At 42.7% G+C, this 20,984-nt stretch overlaps 1 protein-coding gene across 2 annotated transcripts in view; it reads left to right on the forward strand.

The window, feature by feature from the left end:
• The window catches only part of Mpp7 (MAGUK p55 scaffold protein 7), a 203,597-nt gene that overhangs the window by 159,718 nt on the left and 22,895 nt on the right, over positions 1-20,984 (forward strand). For both annotated transcript variants that reach the window (XM_051151157.1, XM_051151158.1), the window contains exon 12: positions 19,101-19,271. In XM_051151157.1, coding sequence (XP_051007114.1) covers positions 19,101-19,271 — 171 coding nt within the window. The remainder of the gene's footprint in view (positions 1-19,100; positions 19,272-20,984) is intronic.

Raw genomic sequence — 20,984 nt, forward strand, 5'->3', positions numbered from 1 at the left:
AGGCTGCCCATTTTACATCCAGTAGTTCACACAGTGCCGACCCAGTAAATTCTGGGTATGGCTGACGGTCTCTTCTGAAACAGTCTTAGGAAAGACTCTTCTAGTTTGAAAGGTTCCAAGCCATGCTATCTTTTGCAATTCTTCCTGGAGACCTAATGACATGCTGGTAAGGAAGAGTCTGTTCATGGTTAAGGGTCTGATCTGTGGTTATGGCATATCCACACTCTGGGAAGGCTACAGTCAGTGCTAAGGGGATGTAGGCAAGCAGATGTAACCTTGCTGACGGAATAGGAAGCTGCCTGCAGTTTGCTGTACACAGCTCACAGCATCCTCCCCTCTAGCCTTCCCAGTCTATCTTCTGGTTTCCTTGGCACCCATTCCTCTGTGGTTTTATAGCTCCCTTGTCCTGTTCTCCAGGGTTCCAAGCCAGTGAACCAGCGAATCCTGATACCATGGAGGCAGGGGCTAGCCTTCCCAGGCTCTTCTGGGAAGTCCATGGGGCTGCTGAGGTTATAGGGAAAGTACAAGAGGGACAAGTGGTGGAGGTAATGGTGGTGGACGGGGGAAAGGGAGGCAACACTGAGACCCTGATCCCTCACTGGTGGTGTTTCCTACCTCATCTTGAATAGTCACAAAGTGGCTCTGGTGTGAAGGTTTGGCATTTGTAGTTAGATACATGTGGCCAGACTTCTGGGTCCACATCCTTTGTATTTCACTACGTGCGTGTGCTTTCATTTGTATAATGGGGCTAATAGTCCTGTCCTCATGGAGTTGCTGCAAGATTAAATAGCTTACCCCATTTCCTCGGAGATCAATACTTTGTATATTTTCTCTCATGTTTCAAAGCTGTCAATTCTACAGGAATCCTTTGGTTTTTCCACATGAGATTTACTAAGCACAGACTTAATATATATATAGTTTTACTATGCTTAAAAATCATACCATTCTTCCCAATAACTGTATGGAGAAATAATTGTATAAATTTATACAACATATGAATTTCTGACCTTTTATTGGAATATGAAATAAGCATGTTATATGTTATGTTATATGTAACATAAAATGCTTATTGTGGGTTGATTGTTGGCATTTCAAGTTTTTGTTTATCTCTGTGGCCTTAATCATCCCGATTATCATGATACTGAAGTCTTTAGCCAGGGGTCTATTATTTACTTATTCTATTATTCCTGTCAAAGAAATATAGAGGATTTAGCAGTCTACTTTATAATAGAGCTCATGATAATTTTACAGTGATGGATTTTTGTTCTTGTTGTATTTGTTTGCTTGATCAGGTAGGGTCTTAGCATATAGCCCTGGACTGGTACTCACTATGTTGCACAGGCTGGCCTCAAGCTCAAATCAATCCTCCTACCTCAGCCCACTGCATACTGGATTACAAGTGTGTCTTGCCACGCAGAGTGTAGTGATTCTCAAGTTGTGTTGTGTGATCTCTGTATGGCCCAATGCCTGGTCTTGCCAACTCTGATCATGCAATTTATTCTTTGTTTTCTGATCATTTGTTTTGGATGCATTTAGCATTTCAGAACTACTGAGAAATATGCATAAGCACTAATTTGGGATGTTTATAGTATGAACCTGAGTAATACTCCTTGCTTATCATATTTGCTAACAGTGGTCAAGTAGAACCATCATAGCTTGATAACCCAGTGGTGTTCCCTTTTCCTGACCCGCTTTCTATGGCTACTGTCCTGTAGCTTCGGGAGGTTTTATTCTCATTCCTTCTATATAGGCATGCCGTGAAATAGGTTCCACCTTGATTCAAGGGTGAGATTTCTTTGGGGTATGCTGCCATTACATTTTCTGTTCTTTCCTGGGGAGAAGTCTCCTGGTCAACCTTTTAAGTTGCTATCTAATTAGTAACTCAAGACTACAAGCTTCTTTTTTAAAGCACTTTTTGTTGTGGTTCTTCAAAAATTAAAGGCAAGTCTGGCATGGTGGCACATGCCTTATAGTCCGAGAACTTGGCAGAGAGAGAGAACAGGACCCTTGTAAGTTTAAGTTTACCTTGCTGTACCTAGTAAAGTTCGGGGCTGCACAGCAAGATTCCATCTTTTAAATAAACAAACAAATAAATAAATAAATAAATTTCCATATCATCCAGCTGTACCACTTCTTGGGCAGACATCTAAAAGAATGAAAGACGATGCCAGCAAAGTGACTTAGTGGGTAATGGTGATTTGCTATACAAGACTGACAACCTGAGTTTGATCTCAGAACTCACAGAAAAGTGGAAGGAGAGATCCAACACCGTAGAGTTGCCCTCTGACCACCACATGTGTGCTGTGGCACACACATGCACACAATAATAATAAATAAAAATTATTTTTGAAAGAATGACACTCGCTGTACAGAGAGCTTGTATTCCATGTTGATTATGGTACTGCTCAGGGAATCCAAGTTGCAGATTCGGTTTTGGTGCCCATGAAGAAATGAACGGGAAAAGGAAATGTGATGTGTGTGCACAAAGGCCCTTTCTAAGTCATAAAGAAGAATAAAGTGATGTCATTTGCTGGAATAGAGGATAGAAAAAAGATTTCAAAATGTCAAGTGAGACTAAACCACTTCACAAAAACAGATACAGCATTTATTTTCTCAGTTGGAAGCTAGGGGGAAACAAAAAGGTAAGAAACTAAGAGGGGGCAGGGGATATGCCAGATGTGGACGAGAACAAGGTAGAGATGGACAGGAAGTAATAGAGGAGGAGTGAGCATGGTTGAAGTGCGTCATGTGAATGCTTGCCTATGCCATCATTAAGTCCCCCTTTACAGTTGATACAGGTGAATAGAAAACAGCACAGTGGCATGCACCTATAAATAGTCCAGCACCTGAGAGGCAGAGCAAAAGAAGCTCTATGAGTTCTAGGTTACCCTGGTCTATAGAGTGAGTTCTAGGGCAGCTAGGTGTATACAGTGGTGTGGCACAAGTTAAAAACAATTAATAAAATATTCTCCATGAAATAATGTGATAATTGCCTCTTCAGGATACTGTTGAAATTACAGAATACTTAGACATTTTCAGAGCAGACTTGCTTGTTTCCAAGATCTTTTCTTCCTTTGATATTTAATTTTCATGAAGCATTTTTCAATGTACTGATAATATCGAATTATAAGCCAACCAATCTATTAAAAGAAATAAAATCCCCTTATTCACAGTATTATTTTCAGTAAAAATGTTGACAGTTTTTTTCTAGTTATTTTTGCCCATTTGGTCGCTTACTATAAGCTGTATGGCCACTTCATGTCTTTACTAAAATGTATACATTCTGTACATGCAGGCTTCAGCACAGTCTACAGTTGTATTTACTGACTAATAATTCAAATGTTTACATGTATGTGTTTTCCCTCCTTCGGCTTTTCTAAGATGAGGAAGCAGTTGAATGTGGTAGGTAGATTTTATTTTAGTTGTTTTTACTTGGATCTTCCTATTTTGTTGTATTTTCTGTCTTTTTAACTGTCTGCTTTCTCATTTTCTTTATGCTCCTCAGAGGAAATTAAAGGTACATGTGTGAAAGTCTTGCTGTGTGGTTAACAAGTTTATTTAGTGAGAAGTAGTGCAGGCTTGAATGGACATGCCAAGCACTGTTTAGATGCTCTTTATGGGGACAAACTTCCACTTCCAGTACCAAAAATCATGGCTGGACTTTGTAACTCGTAACCTTGGTCTACACAGTGTGCTTGTGACTCTGTCACTAGTCTTAAATAAAGGCAAACAGAAGAAGCAGTGTTGGTCATACTTTCGTGTGGTGACTGACAGACGTGCGCTCTGCCCTCTCAGAGCCTTGGGGTGTTGTTTGTGTGAATGTTCTAGGACAAACACTATTTCACTGCTTTAAAAGAAGCACGGCTCAGAACTCACTCGATTTCCCCAAACAGTAGCACACTGTTTAATTTTAAAGGTTTTATTTTATTTTTTAATGAAAATAGAATATTATTCTTCTATTCCTTCCCAACGTGGGATCAGTACACCTATCAGCAAGGGTGATGCTAGTCTCACCTTTCTGTCTACTCCAGTCAGCCAAAGTAAACGCTGTATTTTACATAGTATCAAAGAGCTGATTTATAAAAAGTAAATTTACTTTGGGAGCCACTGGTGTAATTTTCTTTACTGTGAAAATATAAACATTTCAGATAATTAAAAAAAAAAAAAAAAAAGATTTTCTTTGGAACTGTAGCAAGGAACCTCTGAAGAAGGTTGAAAGAAAGAAAGAAGCCACCCAGTAGTACGAGGTCTTCAAAATACTCCAAGAAACATAGTAAACAAAATGTTTCAACCCAAGAAACATAGTAAACAAAATGTTTCAATCCAAGAAACATAGTAAACAAAATGTTTCATAAGGGTGCCGTCGTCAGGGCTGCTCCGTGCTGTGTGGTACATGACTGCTCCGGTAATGGGCTTGTGGCGTCTGTGGCTGGGCTCCTAATCGTTTTGCTTTGTCTCCTGACTCCTGCTGTATTGGCTTTTACCTTCTACCCAGAGGATGCCGGATATGACGGTAACAACAGCGGAACCTACATAGGTGAGCAATTGGCCGTGGTGGAAGAAGATGTTTTTTCTTCTGCTGCTTTCTTTAACATAATCATATTATTTCCTTTTAAATTAGCATGTTTGCTTGAGCATGCTCCAACAGTCGGGCAAGCAGGAACCTTTTTGGACAGGCTCAGCAGGCACTGTGGCTAGTACGCAGGAAGCACTCCAGACAGCTTTTTTGATAGAGGAATGAACACACGCTATGCTGGCATTGATAATTTTGCTCAATAGCAGTTTCGGGTCTTTTCTGAACAATTTAGTTTGCTGGGATTGCTCAAAGCTGTTCCTTCTCTCAAATGACTTCTTCCTCACATTTTCTTACGATTTGTTATTTCCACAGCTGTACAAACAACCACAGATAGAGTCAAGTCTTATTACTAGTCTCTAACGTATGGTTTAAAGAGCTTCTTTCTCATTTGGAGATGCTGGGGGATGTTATAGATGGAAGCAAAAGTGTCTAGAAACCATTAAAGGCAACAAGATTGTCTTCCTCTACGTTTCACTCACAGCCTCTTCCACCCTTGCTTTGGTTCACCGGCAAATTCTGTGCTCAGCACTTGAGGGGGGTGTATGGGGAGGGCGGCATATGGAATCAAGGGCCGAGCACGTACCTTCTAGCCTCCTTTGAAGACTGTCACTCTCATGCATGGTGGTAAGATCTGGTTACTGAGGAAGTGGGGCACATGCTGTATGAGGTACCTGGTGGCTGTAGTGTCCCCAGTGCCTCAAGGCTGGGGTTGCCTGTCCATCCTAAGACAATTAGTCATGAGTCTCCAGGAAGCATATGGTGCTCACCTAAGAACCAAAAGATACAATGAATGCCTCTGGGTTCATCCCACATCTCTAGAAAGACAGCTATGATCGGCTTCCTGGCAGCTGGCTTCTGGGCTTTGTTTTGTTAATCATACCAGAAACTCTGAAACACACAGGATTCTCATTTCATATCATCAACCAAACTAAAATTTTTGTTTTCTTGTCTCCCATCACCTGAGTTAACAGAAAAGTCTAATATTTGGGGGGAGCAGGGAGGGGTTCCACCTCCATCGCACTGCACCGAAATTAGGAGACAATGTGACCTGTGTTCTGTGGACTGTCACATCTCTTTTATACCTCAAAATCCCTAGTGACTTTACAGAGCGAGCTCTTAGGCCTGTAAGTCTGATGTCAGCCCTATGGTTCTGCCCAGGCTCTGCTTGCTGGTTCTTTGCAGTCCGGTAGCTGGGGTCTATCTCATTTGTTTGGAGTTTAACTCGGTGAGCACATTGGCTACATGTGGTCTTTGTGTGTATGCATGTGCAGAGATCTTACCACATGTACATGTGAGTCCCTGCATGTGAAAGCCCGAGGTCAGTGTCAGGTGTCTTCCTCATTCACCCTCCAAGTGACTTATTTTTTGAGTCAGGGTAGCTCACTGATTGGCCAGAGTCAGCTGGCCACCAAACCTTCCCTGCTTACCCAGTGCTAGGATTACATGTACATGCTACCATGCCTGGCTTCTTACATGGGTACTGAGGACCAGAACTCAGGTCCTCTACCTGCTGAGCTGATTCTCCAGCCCCTTGTGTGGTCTTTCACTCTCTAGGAAACTCCCCAAACTTCTCAGGGGTACTCAGGGCTCCTGACTGCAGCAAGAGGAAGCACTCTGAGAGTGTTCCTGCAATTGGCCTTTTAGTGACCAGAATAGGTCTCCTGGCCAAGACATAGTGTGGGGGGACTGCCTAAGGTCATGGGCGCTGGGAGATGGGAAGAGATGCACAGCCGTTACCTTGTGTTTTTACTCTCAAAAGCAGAGACAAAGATGCCACTCCAACTGATTGGAGAGTTTGTGCTCAGCCATGTGGCGAGGGTACAACATGAGCAGGGTATACAGTGTGGCAGTTCACACACAGAGATGCAGCTGTCAGCCTGAGGTGGTCAGAGATGCCATTCTTAATAGATGCCCTTGGAACTGTTGCCAGGTGTGGGTGGATCTGAAGTTAGCAGGAGGGCCTAGCTGTGGGCCCAGCCATGTGGGAGAGGCGGGTGTTGGTGAACACAGGGTATACGTAGGTTTGGGTGATCTGTAGGTAAGTTATTTATTAGTTTGGTTACTTGATAATATGAGATAATAAACATCAGACCAAATAACTTACACTTACTAGAGTTTCACCTGGTTTTTATACTCGGCATCATTTTGTATAAAATTGTATCCAGATATCAGAATATGGGTTTTTAATCTGTGCTTCTACTGTAGCATATGGAAAATTTATAAAATGGATATTTAATCAGTAGACACGAGTTAAAGGTCCCAAAGCAAAGGGGCCATAAGCAACATAGATTTTTCTCAGCCAGCACAGACTTCTGATAAAATGCCTTTACGATCTGGCACCCAGTCTAGAGTTGAGAAGCTGCCTGAAAAGCAACTATTCCTGTAAGCTAACCCGCAAGGTGTCAAGGGTAGCAACTAGACTATGAAGACAGCAGTTGAGTTCAAGGCAGGCTTTCTGCTTATGTATATTTTATTATTGACTCTTCACTTTTTAATTTTAACACATTAGTGTGTTTACATGTGTGTCTGTGTACCACATCCCTCAGAAGCCCTGGCAACCGAGTTGCAGATGATGCGAGTTACCATGCAGGTGCTGGGATGCGGACCCAGGTCTTCTTAACAGCTGAGTCATCTCTTCCTCCCCGTCCAGGTAGTGTTTTAGGTGGGGATAGGGATATTGCAAATGAGAAAAGAGAATCTGATACCTTCTGTAGGAACTGCTGAGGGAGCCTGCGGTAAAGGATTGCACATCCGAGAGGAAATGGCTGGGTGAAGAGACCCAGCTGAGACTAGAGCTTGGATTGACTGGTGAAGTGCAGTCTACGTGTCTCTTATGAGCTCTCATGATAGCTGCTTTGGGGTAGTTAGACGGCTTGTGTTTGCAAGACACCATTCCGCTGTAGATCAGCCAACTACAGATGAGAGGAGGGAGCAAGTGATTATTAAGGAGCGGAGATGAATAAATAGATGACACAAGCCGTTGGGAGTGGAATACGGCGATAGATGAACTATGCAGTGCTTATATTGGACATAATCCAGTGGCTAGAAGTAGGGTAGGTAAGTAAATGACAGAATTATTGGATCATAAGATGTGAAATTCACCGGGCATGGTGGCACAGACCTGTAATCCCAGCACTTAGGGAGGCAGAGGCAGGCAGATCTCTGAGTTCGAGGCCAGCCTGGTCTGCAAAGTTAGTCCAGGATAGCCAAGGCTACACAGAGAAACCCTGTCTCAAAAATCAAACAAACAAAAAAGTTGCATTAAAGAAGCAGGCCAATGAGTGGCCTCCCTGAGTAGTTCGTGTATAGTCAAAATGCTGAGAGGAGCATTGTGCAAAATCTAAGTAGTGGGATAAACATGGCACGAGACTAAGGCGGAATGTCCGCGGCACCCAAAGGAGCCTGTGCAAGAAGGCCGCTGTGGCTTGAGCAGAGTGTCTAGAAGGGAAGGGGGGCAGGAATTGAAGTCTGTACAACAGGGCATGCCAAACGGGGCAAGCGTTTATGGAAGATGGGGCATCATTGGCAGGTCCTGGGCAAGGCAGAAACATGGTCTGACTTGTATGTTTCAAGTTCCCCCTAGCTGGTGGGTTGAGGATCTGGAAGGGAGCAGTACAGAAGCAGAGACGCACTGTAGTAGCTCAGGTAAGAACTGGGATGTCTCCCCTGGAGGTAAGGAGGAAGCCAGATCCTGGACATATGGTTTGGGTCACTGTGACTCCAACAGTGGAGTTAAATGTTTGCTGAGGTCGAGGGGCTGAAGGAGTGGGCTGCCCAGGTGTTTCGGTTTGGGCATAGTATGTTGAAGACAGCTGTATGGAATTGGCAGTGGGGACAAATATGTGAGGCGCTGGAGTCGAGGCCATCAATTTGGACGTTTTGCGCATTGGAATCTATTAAAACAATGAAGTTACATGACACAAGCAAAGGGCTAAGTGGGAGTCCACATGGGAGAAGAGCCCCAAGGCAAGTGGGGTAGACACCAGGAGAGGCTGGTGGAAGTAAAGATTCAAGGAGGAAGGAATGGTGCCGCCACGAAATCAGGATGAGGGGTAGGAGCAGGCGGATAGCAGTTAGCTGCGATGGAAAGCACTTGCCCGGGGTCCAGCACCTTTCACAGTAAAAGCTTAGAAACCATCTGGACAGGAAGGTCTTCAGCGTGACTCAGGGAATCTCAGGATGTTGCTAGTGTCCCATATCACCTAAGTAGAGACAGATCACTCACGTACTGACCTGTTTTACTACTTCTAGGACAGATATTTTGAATATCATTGTTTTGTACCAAGAGGAATTTCCACAATAATCTTGGCCAAATATCTGAGCAATGTGGGAGGGAAAAGCATTGTTACCTTCTGTGATATGTGATTTTTTTGTTTGTTTGTTCCTTGGCTTAATTTTTTTTTTCCTTTAATATTCTGTGTACGGTGTTTTGCTTGCAGGTATGCCTGTGTATCAGTGCATGCAGTGCCCTCAGAGGCCATAAAAGGATAGCAGATCCCTTGGAACTAGAGTTGGGTTGTGAGCTGCCACATGAGGGCTGGGAATTGAACAAGGGTCCTCTGGAAGAGCAGCCAGTGCTCTTAATTGCTGAGCCACTTCCCCAGCCCCTTCTTTTCCTTTTTCTGAAGCAGAATCGTGCTCTTTAGCTAGCCTATCTCAGATTTATGATCCTCCCTGCCTCAGCCTCCTAAGTACTAGGGCTATAGTCATGAGTTACACCACTTGGCTTCTGTAAAGCTCTGTCTGTGGTAACTGTTGCTTTGAAGAGAAAAATCCTTTTTGGAGAGTTCATCTATTTTTCATGTCCATTGTTTCTCTAATCCAAATGGTCTGAGTCAGCCAGATGAAACTGGTTCTTAGCATCTCAGTCGTCGTGTGTGTACCTTTAAGGGATCACAGCATTCTGTGATAAGACTGTCCCAGTGCACAAAGCTGCTTCCCAAGATGGGCTGTAGTTAACTTGTCTGAAAGAGCATTGGCTTGTCCAGGAGAGCTTTGTGTCCATCCTTGCCCCGTTGCACACATTTATCTGGCCCAGAGACACCCTGCAAAAGCACCTAGGAATTTGATCTTCCCATCTGACATTTTCCAATGATTATTTAGAGTATTGGAGGCTGCGGCTCGTTTTAGGACCTAACCCTTTTCTGTCACCCGCTTCCATATCCAAAGGAGGAGGAAAAGCAGACGTTTTCTCTGTTGCAGAAAGGGTATCCCTGGAGCAGTGTCTTTGATTCCTGCACAGGCTCGTGGCCTCATGTGCTGTCACAACCCTGGGAAGACATTTGGTTATTTTCACGTTCCCTGACGTATGTGAAAATCAAACATGAGACAGTGTATAGGTAAGCCCTCTAATCCTACACCAGGATTCACGTCCTGAAAGCAGGCTGGGGAGAGGGCTTAGCAGTTAAGAGCACATTGCTCTTGGAGAAGACAGAGCTTCTGTTCCCAGCACCCACATTGGGTGGCTCACGAGCACCCATAACTCCAGCGCCAGGGGAGCAGTCACGCTCTCTTGGCCTCTGGCTTTGGTCTCTGAGTGCTGGAATTACAGATGTAATCCACCACCCCCCTTTCCCCACACACACACACACTTGCACCTTCAACCTGCATTGCCAGAGGTGTCGCCAGTAGGGCTTACTGTGCTGCATAAGCTGACTGGCACAGAACCAGTTTCTTAAAGGTCATCGGTGAAAAAGATTTGTCCATCTGATTGGGAAGCACGAAGAAGCTGGCTGGATGGACAGTCGATATAAGCTATTTGTAGTCTGTGTAACGTGCTATAATTACACAAAGTGCACTGTAAAGAGAGCTTGTAGAAGGTAAGGCATTTTAAACTTGGAGTCCTCTAAGTCAGGAGCTGCCCTCATTAAAGATTGCCATTGATACATGCATGGTGCATATATCTCTATGCCCTACATGTGTATATGAGCTATGTGTGCATATGAGCTACATGTACAGACTGTCATCGGTTGCTATGTGGCATTCATGTGTGTTTGCTGCATATGATGGATTGAAGGTCTGGGTAGCTCTTTCACTTTGGTGAGCGATGTGGAAGCTGTTACGCTAGGCTTTTGTACTCGCTCCCCAGCAGCAGAGTTTAAAAAAAAAAACAAAACTATTTCTTCTCTTGCCTTAGCCCCAAATAATCAGTGTAAAGCAATTTTCTGACATCGATGTGAATCACTGGCTAGTTTCCTCCAGCTAATTCACTGCAGGACTCTTGTTCTGATCGGTGCAGGAGGCGCTGTGCGTCAAGCATGTGCTTTCTGGTATTTTGCTGCAAATGGTTTCCCAAGGAATTGAATGCTTGGTGTTCTGTCCTTGCTAGAGCACATGCTGCATTCTTTTAAAACAAGATCAGTTTTGGGACCCACACTGTCCTTTCTATTTAAGCAAAGTATTTAGCCTACAGTTAAATAATAAAACCAGAACTCCTGTGGTGTTACTTTTTAAAAAGTTGTTGTTTATCTCTCTCTAGGTCTGTGTGCTTTTCCCAGGGCTGGTTCTTATTTCTTCCCATGGTTCTCGTGTGCTGAGGAGCACAGCTGATTTTGTACGTCGACTGAAAATTCCCATTTAGCCGAGTGCTCTATACCCTTATTTAAACATGCTGCGTGGGGAAGTATCGCTGTGTTTAAATCATGGACGTGAAGTTTTCTAAGATAGAATTTGTGCAAAGAGAATATTTAAAAGCTTTTTCCCCCCAAAAAGAAATACAGGTTCTTTCTTGAACAGAAAAGACCTCTGCAAAATATCAACATGTCTGGACTCCTGCTTGGAAATATTTGTTTCCTGACAGAAATTATTCCAGCTCGGAGCATTTTAGGTTGTAAGGATAATCTCAAGCTAAGAAAAAAAATTACTGAAGTTTCAAATCCAATTTTTCCCTCTTTCCGAAGCTATAGTTTTTAAAAAAATATGTGCATACTGCATTTTGTCATAATTTTGAAAGTGTAAGTAAGAACTCATTTTTTTATTAGCGGATTGGCAGAAAGTTAAATTCCCATATAGTTTTTCTGTGTCTCCGTGTGTGTGTGTGTGTGTGTGTGTGTGTGTGTGTGTTGATGTTTTAGTGTACTTCTAGTTGTTTTTCTGAACAATAAATTTGAGGTGTTAGTGTGATTGGGAAATCTTAAAGTAGAAGTTTTTTTTTTCAGTTGGCAATTGCACTTCGTATCTTAGTTTACCTCTTGGGAATGTGCTGGGGACTTTGAGTTTTTGTTTTGTTTTTAACTTAAATGAGCCATTGTGGATTTGGACACAACTTGCCACAAAGGAAGCTGTGAACTTGTAATGTGCTGGAGTGGGTTTTCTGCTAATTGGTTCAAAAGCCTCCCTCCCACCCTGTACAGTGAAAACTCACGGTGTATGTATAGCTTATCATAACTGTGACGTCGCTCTTTCCTTGGTGATTTTCCTGGCCCCGTGAGATGGCTGGAGGACTCACACATCCAGCTCCTCTCCATTCATACCCGAAGCCCCGCAACTCAAACCTTCACACACACCCCCACCCCCAGGTTTGCTACTTTAAGATATGCTAAGTTGTCACTCATCATCTCTGGGATAATGTTGAATTGACCCACTGCCCAGCACCAACCCAGCAGTGAAATCTTGAAGTCACGTGACTGTGTGGGCATCTCCATCAGTGGTGTGGAGCCACAGCCGTTTCTCTGGTATGCCATGTGTCTGTGTAGACTTGCTAAGGGCGCCGGCCTGAGGACCAGAGTGTGTTTGAGGCATCATTCTCTCTTTTCTTGTCAAGAGCCTAATGCTGTAGAATAATTTCCAGCTGCTTAGTTTTTATTAGTGTCTCCATGGGGTTTTAAAAATATTCTTTAAACACTCGTTTATAGTAAAAATGTACTCTTTCTTATAATTTAGATACTAGGTAAATATTTGCATGGTTAAATAGTTCTGATTTTTAAGATGCAAAAAATTTTTTTCATATGATGTTTTTGGCAGTACTCCCAGTTTATAAAAATGGGACCTATATTTCATGTATATTTAAAATGGAGATAAAAACTATAAAGTATAACAACAACTGAGTTGTAATCTGAATAAATTAATTAAATAAAAAAATTTTAAAAAGCTGTAAAGTACTTAATTTTAGGCTCCTTTTAGGAAAAATTGAATATTTTGTTTTGACTGTGTCTGCATCATGATACGTTTACTCGTACATTAGGAGGTTGAGAGTAATACTTCTGTAAGTCTCTTGAATTTTGAGGTACTCGTGACACATTTGCACTGAACATCTGTGAAATGTAAACCTAGGAAAAGCTTGTTTAAACATTAGCAATGCAGAGGGTCTGATGTTATCGACCAGGGGTTGGTTATGTAAAACAATTGAAATCAGTTACTGAAACTGTCTTACCCAACACATCGCAGGTGGTGACAAGATGGCTTGATATTTGTTTCTCTGAGTAAACAGAAAGCCAGTATACACATCCCTAGTGTCCATGTGTGAGTCTAAAGCTGTCAGTGTCATTTGCTTGGCCTGAGCGACTTCTGAGTTAATTATGTAATCATCATTTTAATGACGTGTCATCCTAAAGGGCGCAGTTCTGTTAAAAAAAAAGTGAGATCATAAAAATTAAAACATTTGCTTTTCATTGAAGTGACTTATTTGTGGGCGCAAACAAATATGAGAGTTTGTAATAAACTCTTTAGTTGTTTTATTCAACTTTGAGCTTTTGAAACAGTGGATTTCCTTTTGTCTTCTGTTTTTGTTTTATTTTGTTTCGCTTTTTGCTGGTTCTCTGTCCTCTTGATATTGATTTCTTAATACTCCATTATGTTTTTTATAGCAGTCCATTGGTTTCACTTTCGTTGTTTTCTGTGTATTTGATTTTATTGGCCATTTGCAACTGTCATTTACATAGAAACTTGGTGTTTCGTGTAATCACTTCAAAATATAGGAGACTGGAACCTGCTCCTGAAACAGGGAATGTACTTTGTGCCTCGTGTTGAGAGAGCCAGACAACTACTTCTGTCTAGGTCTGATTTCATTTGTGTGGTCGTATATTATAAACTGTTTTTGTTTTCCTGTCAAGTTGTAAAGTCACACGGGGTAGTAAGTTTGGATAATAAAGTAGATGCCATAGTCCTCTGTGACCAGCAAAGCCGTTGTTTTTCTCTCATGTGTTTTCTTTTATATTTGTAATACTTTTTGTAGCAGTAAAACCAAAGTTCATTGTGTTAAATGCAATTATTGTGTCCTGTCTGGTTCTTCTAATTATTATTATATTACTTCTATGGTACTTTATACCTTTATAACTTTAATGGTTTCAACCCTATTTTTCCCAGAGGAGGTTATTTCGTCATTTAACCATTCCTATATTTCGGCTTCTTGTCTAAAGTATTTTTACTGTTAAAATTAATATCAGTGTATGGAGTTGTGGAGTGGAGTAGAGAGATACGCTGTTTCCTACAGTGTTAAAGCTTATTTTAATCACAAACGCTTCTTAAATTCCACACCCCAGTGGTACACTTGATACTCTTGGCTGCTGTGCTATACAGTGCGAGGCAAGTTCTGAGAATGACCAAATTATAGCCGAGGTTTTTTTTATATATATATAAAAATGGTGAAAGCCAAATCAGACATTCTAAATTTATCAGAGAGTCCCGAGATACAGTGAGGATCCCGTACTGTGAGAACACTGGGAACTATAAGTGTAGGGGACAAACGCTTTAAGTCCCGGCAGGATGGGTAGCTTCTTGAGGCCAGTGACACAGTCTTGTATTTTTGTGTTTTACAGCTCACCTTAAATACAGAGGGACATAAATGCTTACTTAATTTGATAAAAAAGAAAAAAAAAACCCACTCTATAACCTTTTAATCTGTAAATTAAACCGGTGCTTTTTTCTTTCTTTTCTTTTTTTTTTTCTTTCTTTCTTTCTTTCTTTTTTTTTTTTTTATAGTTTCTTTCTGTTAAGTTGTGTCAGGGGTTCGTCTTTTTCCCTGCTCCACATCTGTGACTGCAGGGTGGCATTTCTCCCTTTGTCTGTGACCTCATTTTACTGTGGAGTACTTAAGCCATGCTTCAGCTATCACTTTTTATTACAGTGAAGGCAGTTCACACTCAACTCCCCTCCCAGAGTTGCTAGGGAAACTGAATAAGTTAACCCACATCAGGTGCTTTCAGAATCGTCCGTCACCTGGTAAGTTCTCAGTGAACCCGTCTGCTGCCGCCACTGCAAGATTGCAAGCATGTTTTGGTGACAATACAGTCCAGAGAATGAGCTCAGCTCGGATCCAAAATCTCCCCCTTGTTTTTTGTTCTGACGTAAACAATTCGAAGCCTTTGCACATGTGTCTCAATATGAAGTTATATAGGGTCCTTCTCCTTCGGGATTCTTAGAACCATTGGTTAATTATTTAGAAAAATACAAAGTTACAGCCACACTTTACAGACTTGATGTCATGATTACATCTGAGTGATTCCAGATGGGACTTAAAAAAATTAAGTATAAAGCCATGCATTCCCATTTGTTAAAATTTAGAAGAATGTAGGGGAATATTTATCAGACGTAACAGGAGCAGAGTCCTTAAAGCACTGAGGAAAAAAACAAAAGCAAAGTTACAGATTCCAATACACGATCGATTTAGGCTCTCTTTAAAATCAGTTCAAAGTTAGGAGAATGGCGAATACCTCTGGGAAGAGGCTCACAAGCTCGCTGCTTGCTGACGTATAAATGTGTGCATCTGATGATGAAGGACTGACTCAAAGCTTGATCAGTTGTCAATCACCAGGCAGGGACAGAAGAAGTGAAAAAGACAAAGGTTAGTGACGTGAAAATGATCAAATCCCACTGCCACCCTCAATAACAGTGATTGACATACAGCTTTACAGCGGCCACATTACTGAAGGTTTTAAAGAAGCTGTCCTGGGAGAGCAGTGAGATAGGCAGCTTGCTAGCAGGCCCTGTTATTAGCCCATCTGAGGAGTCCTGAGCCAGAAGCACCCCACCTCAGCTGTGTATCCCCATGAAACCACAGGTTATTGATATAGCTGAACCTAGGGATACTGACTAGACGTTTCAGATAACAAGCAGTTTTCTGTATAGTCACCCCTTCCTGGCTAATGTCTTTAAGCAGAGCTTGCAGAGTTAGATGAAAGATTGGCACGTCACTGTGAATTGTCACTACTGCAAAGTATCAGATAAGCCATGTCTTGCAGCTGCATCCTGCTCCGATGTCACTTTTCTGTTGTAATGAAACCTGTTGGCCCTTTCAAAGAGAAAGACTTCGAGCAGCTGTGTGTAAGCCTCCCTGGAAACAAACCCGTCCATAAAACCGTTGACCCATTATAAATGACAAAAATATGAACTGTAAGGAAAATACATTCCGGGTGAAACTGTTCCCGTATCCTGAGTTCCTTTCCGTGTCTCTCTGCTTCCAAAGCCTCCTTGCTGAGCAACTGTGACTGACTGGTAATTTACCCAATGCTGTGTTACACACTTGATCTGAATACTAGAATCTCTGCTAACTTTTCCTTTAGCTTCATGGTGCTTAGGCCCCTTTTCATAAGAGAACTAAGAAAACTCCAAAGTCGAGAAGTTCCTTGTTTTTAGATAGGGTGTAGTCTCCTGGAGACTCAGCCTCGGGGTACTGACAGGCAAGCCCCTCATTTCTAGCTGGATGTTGGAAACTACAAGGTGTGGAAGGATACGTTCTAGCTATACAACCTGAGTTCAGGTGTGTGCGAGTGAATGTATGTTGGTTTGTGAGTTCCTGTGTGTGTGTGTGTGTGTGTGTGTGTGTGTGTGTGTGTGTGTGTGTGTGTGTGTTTGGTTTGGGGGCTTTTGCCTGAAAAAAAAAAAAGATTACAGTAACACAGTTGGATTTCATAGCTTGTTAATTGCTGATTCTGAGCTGAAAATTTTTCCTGTTTTTACATGTGTATGTGTAGAATATATACATAAAGTGGCTAGGCAAATAATACATATACATTTATGATGCAGAGAAGCAAGTAAATAAATAAAAACCGTAAGACTGGAGGGACAGATGCTCTTAAAAAGTTTTTTATTCCTAGAAGAGAGCGTGACCGAAAGAATAGCCAGGACACACTTAGCCTCTCCGTTGTGCTTCTTTACAGTGGCAAGTCAATAAGGCATTTGAAATAATTGTTTGTTTCTAAGTTGTAGCACTGCGGCCTCATGGAAGTCACGTGCTACACTACACAGTCACACCTCAGCCCTGATTCACGTATTTAAATCTGGCTTTCATTTTTACTGATTTTTCTCTTTTACAAGAGCCCATTTAAAGTGGATTAATGAGCTTCCAGATGTACTTTTCTCCTTTTAGAGAGTCCGTGCTGTTGGAATGCACATGCTCGCCCTAAAGGCCCAGCTAGGTAGTGAGAGACACAGTACAGAGGAACTGTGAGAGGCTTACGGGAGTCTTTGCCACGCACCCAGGCTGTGAGTGGCCTAGCCTTCACCACCCTGGGAGGGAGATTCTGCTGTTTAGCTACAGAAAATGAGCCTTACAGAAGGTTCTTGAAACTGCAGAGATAAACAGCTGGTGTGGCAGGGCAGCACTTCCAGGCCGTGTCCTTCACTTTCCACCTACGGCCTTTGCAGAGCTCCTGCTCTCCCGAACACCGTGGCCACCTCCTCTCCAGAACTCGGTGACTACCGGACTGCTTTTGTTTTGTAAAGGGAAATTTTTGGCAAGGCAGTTCCAGGAGATGGCTTCTGAAAAGCTGAGGGTGGGACTGTATTCCAGGGTAATCATCCCTGGCCCATGCCTTGCAGAGTTCTGCCCAGCTTCAGGTCTGAGGTAAAGTTCCCCTGACGTCCAGCTTTCTTGGTTGCCATTTTCAAGGGTGGAACAGGGTGGGAGTGGACTTGTAGTTGATGCTGCTGTCTTTTAAAACTGAGTTCGGGCAATTCTTAAGTACCAGTTCTGTGGGAAGCACCACAGAGAAGGTGCCGTCACCTATCCTGTGGAGTGCGCTCCCCATAGTGTTGCGTCTTATGAGAAATCAGCTTGTCCTCTCCCCTCCCCTCCCTCTCACTTTCCTGTTTATAGTGGGAGTAGAAACACCAGTAGGTTGTAAAAGACCCGAATAGGTAAGCAGTTTCTCAGAAGTCAGGATTCAGTTACAAATTTACAGATCAGAAGTTTCTCCCCGTTTTAGCTGTAGGACTTTGTTAGTGTTGGATGATGCTTGTACCCAACATTTCTAGTAAGTTCCATGCCAGAAAGAACTGTGAAGGGATTGGGATCCTAGAACTGCAGATAGAACCCTGATCAGGACGCCAGCATCCCACCTCTTTCAGTCAGAATGATCAATCACAAATCCCATCATTGTCAGCGATCACAGAGTTAGGGGCACAGATAAGTTAGACACTGCCAACTTGAGTGGGGTTGAGCTTCTCACAGAATGCTGGATTCTCTGCCACGTGCCTTTAGAATACAGGTGTTTTCCCCTCCTGGCCAGGGTGGCATGCTTCCCTCTGCCTCCCTTGCGTTTCACTCGTTCTCTGAAATGCAATGGGTTTTGTGACTGGTCCTGCTCCCCTCTTTGACTCTGAGGGAGCTAAGGTGAGAATCTTCTTCATACCTTTCCTCCCAAATAACCTAGCATTCACCTCACAATCAGTTACTCTTAGAAAGTCCCAGAATGACTCTTAATAAGTATTCAGAATATCTTTGCTGACTTAAAACTTCTTGTTAAACTATAATTTTACTGCCCATTGCAAAAGTATTTGCTGGCTTTTTTTTTTTTTTTTTAAATTAAACTCTGACTCCAATAAGGTGTTTCAGATAATGCCGTATTTACTCATTGATTGTCACCCTTTTGTTGTTGTTGGGACTTGGTTTCATGTAACGTAGGCTGGCCTCGAACTCACTATGTAGTCATGGATGACCCTGAGCTTGTTAGATTGCACATGCGCAGCACAGAGCCATTTTGCCCAGTGCTGTGCTAGGCATCCAACCTAGGGCATCCTGCGTGCCAGACAAGTACTCCACCAACTGCACTTGAAGCCCAGTCCACTTTAGTATTGCCTTTCTTTTGATTTCTTTTACTTTCTCAAACCCAATGGGAATAGTTACTCACTTCTTACGTAGTCTCCAAAAATTCATGCATATATATTTTCACTTTTGCACGTTGTAGAAAAGCTCAAGGTATTCTACACATCCAACTATTACCTTTTATTTTTAATTTTTATTATATTTTGTTTATTTCATGTGCGTGTGGATATGGATGGGTGTGCACGTGCCATAGCCTGTGTGTAGAGGTCATGGGCAGTTGAGGAAGTCAGTTCTCTCAATCAATCATGCACATTCTAGAGATGGAACTTGCCTCAGCAGGCACTGTCCTCATCAGCCCTCGGTATTCTTTTTAAAGCAAATGTGCTTTTGTTCATTTATTTAAAGAACATTTGAGTTTTATTTTATATTGTGGAGCTGACACGAAGGATTTTAATGGTTGGTTTGGGAGATTTTAATATTTAGCTTGAAATACATTAAACATTTTCTAAAAAGATACGTATGTATATTTTTTTTTATTTGTAGCTGGTTTTAGAAGAAGTTTCCGTCTTAGCAGAAAAGATAAGAAAACAAATAAGTCCATGTATGAATGCAAAAAGAGTGACCAGTATGACACAGCAGACGTGCCCACATATGAGGAAGTGACCCCCTACCGGCGGCAGACTCATGAGAAATACAGGCTTGTTGTCCTGGTTGGTAAGTGTTTGCTTTCTTTGGAGTCCTGAGCAAATAAGAAAACACTAAAATTTAAATTTGAAGCTTATTGTAGTTGAAATTTTCAAGCAAAAATTCCCTACATCTTCAACATCTTGTGTAGTCTCTACGGTGAAGTATCTGTTGGGCTGTTTATGTGCCCTGGTGCTTTGGATCTATGCCTCGGGACGGGGTGGGGGGGGAGTGGGGGCAGCCTGGCCTGCTGTGGAGTCTCTGCCGGAGACTGGTCAGTGGGTCCACTGTAACCCAAGAAGCATCAAGAGCACCGAATATTTGCATATTTGTTAATGGATATTTGAATATTTGTTGACGAATGTTTGAACATTTGTTAACGAAGCTCTTCTCGATTTGTTTTGAGCCAGTGTCTTGTGCAGCCTTCATGATGTGACCCCCGTGACCTTATGTTCCTCCACTCCCTGCCCCTCATGGTGTTTCTTTTAAGATATGGTGAGATCTGTGTCGGCTTCCAGGATTGAAGCCAGCGGTTTTTCTGAAGTCTTGCGGGTAGAGAAGCATAGTGTCTCTTGTGAATTCTTTTTTTTTTTTTTTTTTTTTTATTCTTGTTACATCTCAATGGTTATCCCATCCCTTGTGTCCTCCCATTCTTCCCTCCCTCCCATTTTCCCCTTATTCCCCTCCCCTATGACTGTTCCTGAGGGGGATTACCTCCCCCTGTATATGCTCATAGGGTATCAAGTCTCTTCTCGGTAACCTGCTGTCCTTCCTCTGAGTGCCACCAGGTCTTACATTAGAAACTCACGATGCTAGTTTGGGGAACGAGGATAAACGGAAGGGTGAGGCATCGGCCACTTTAGTATGTTTGTTACATGTTAACTGAGACTTGCAGTGGGTGGTTTGCGGGAAGTGATATGGTTTTCTCTTACCTAATGGCACCAGAATTGATCATTTACTTGGAAGATACTGGACTTATTTGTGCTATATAGAAATACACAATCGCATACTTAAAGGAAATTCAAATTTTCCTTTCTTAGTAAGGCCTACTTTTTTGTAGTCCTAGCCACACTTGGGAGGGGAATTCTATTCATCTTACCATTTCCACTGTGCTTATAGCTCTCCAGATTCCAGTCCACACAGCACCCAGAGCTACTTGAGACCTCTTACCCAACATCTTCTGGCCCCGTTTTCCCTGCTGTCTCTCCTCCCTCCTAGCATTCACCTTAACAGTCTTCCACCACTCCACTCCTGTCTCTGCCTCAGCCCAGGAGCCGTGCAAAGCGCTAAGGTGGAGAATAGCGTGGTTTTCCATTCTTCCGGGCAAGCCTCACTCTTGGAGCTAGACTGCTGTTGTAGCTTTGCTCTTTCCTTTAGGGACTAAAAGGAAGAGGAAGGAACTGTGCCATTTTTCTTCTCCTCTGAGCCCTGACCCTAAAACCCTCTCTGCAAGGGCTGGGAGAGAGTCGGTGGTTGAGTGTGTGTTAGATCTGTGACGTAAGCCAGAGAAGAGTGAAGAAAGTCAAGGTGGAGGGCACTTGAGGATGGTCGATGGTTCTGGAAAAGAAATAGCCAACCAGTAAGCTCCTTCAGAGGGCTAGGGAACAGAGGGAGCTTGTGCAGGCGAGACAGTTCCATTACACAGTACTCTGTGACGGAGGATGCCACCATCCTGGACTTAGCTTAAGAGAGGATGGGCTAGCAGAAGGATGCCATGGTAGCCTCCTAGCATCAAAGTCAAGT

Source organism: Acomys russatus, chromosome 9, assembly GCF_903995435.1.
Source record: "Acomys russatus chromosome 9, mAcoRus1.1, whole genome shotgun sequence".
Classification (NCBI taxonomy): Eukaryota; Metazoa; Chordata; class Mammalia; order Rodentia; family Muridae; genus Acomys; species Acomys russatus.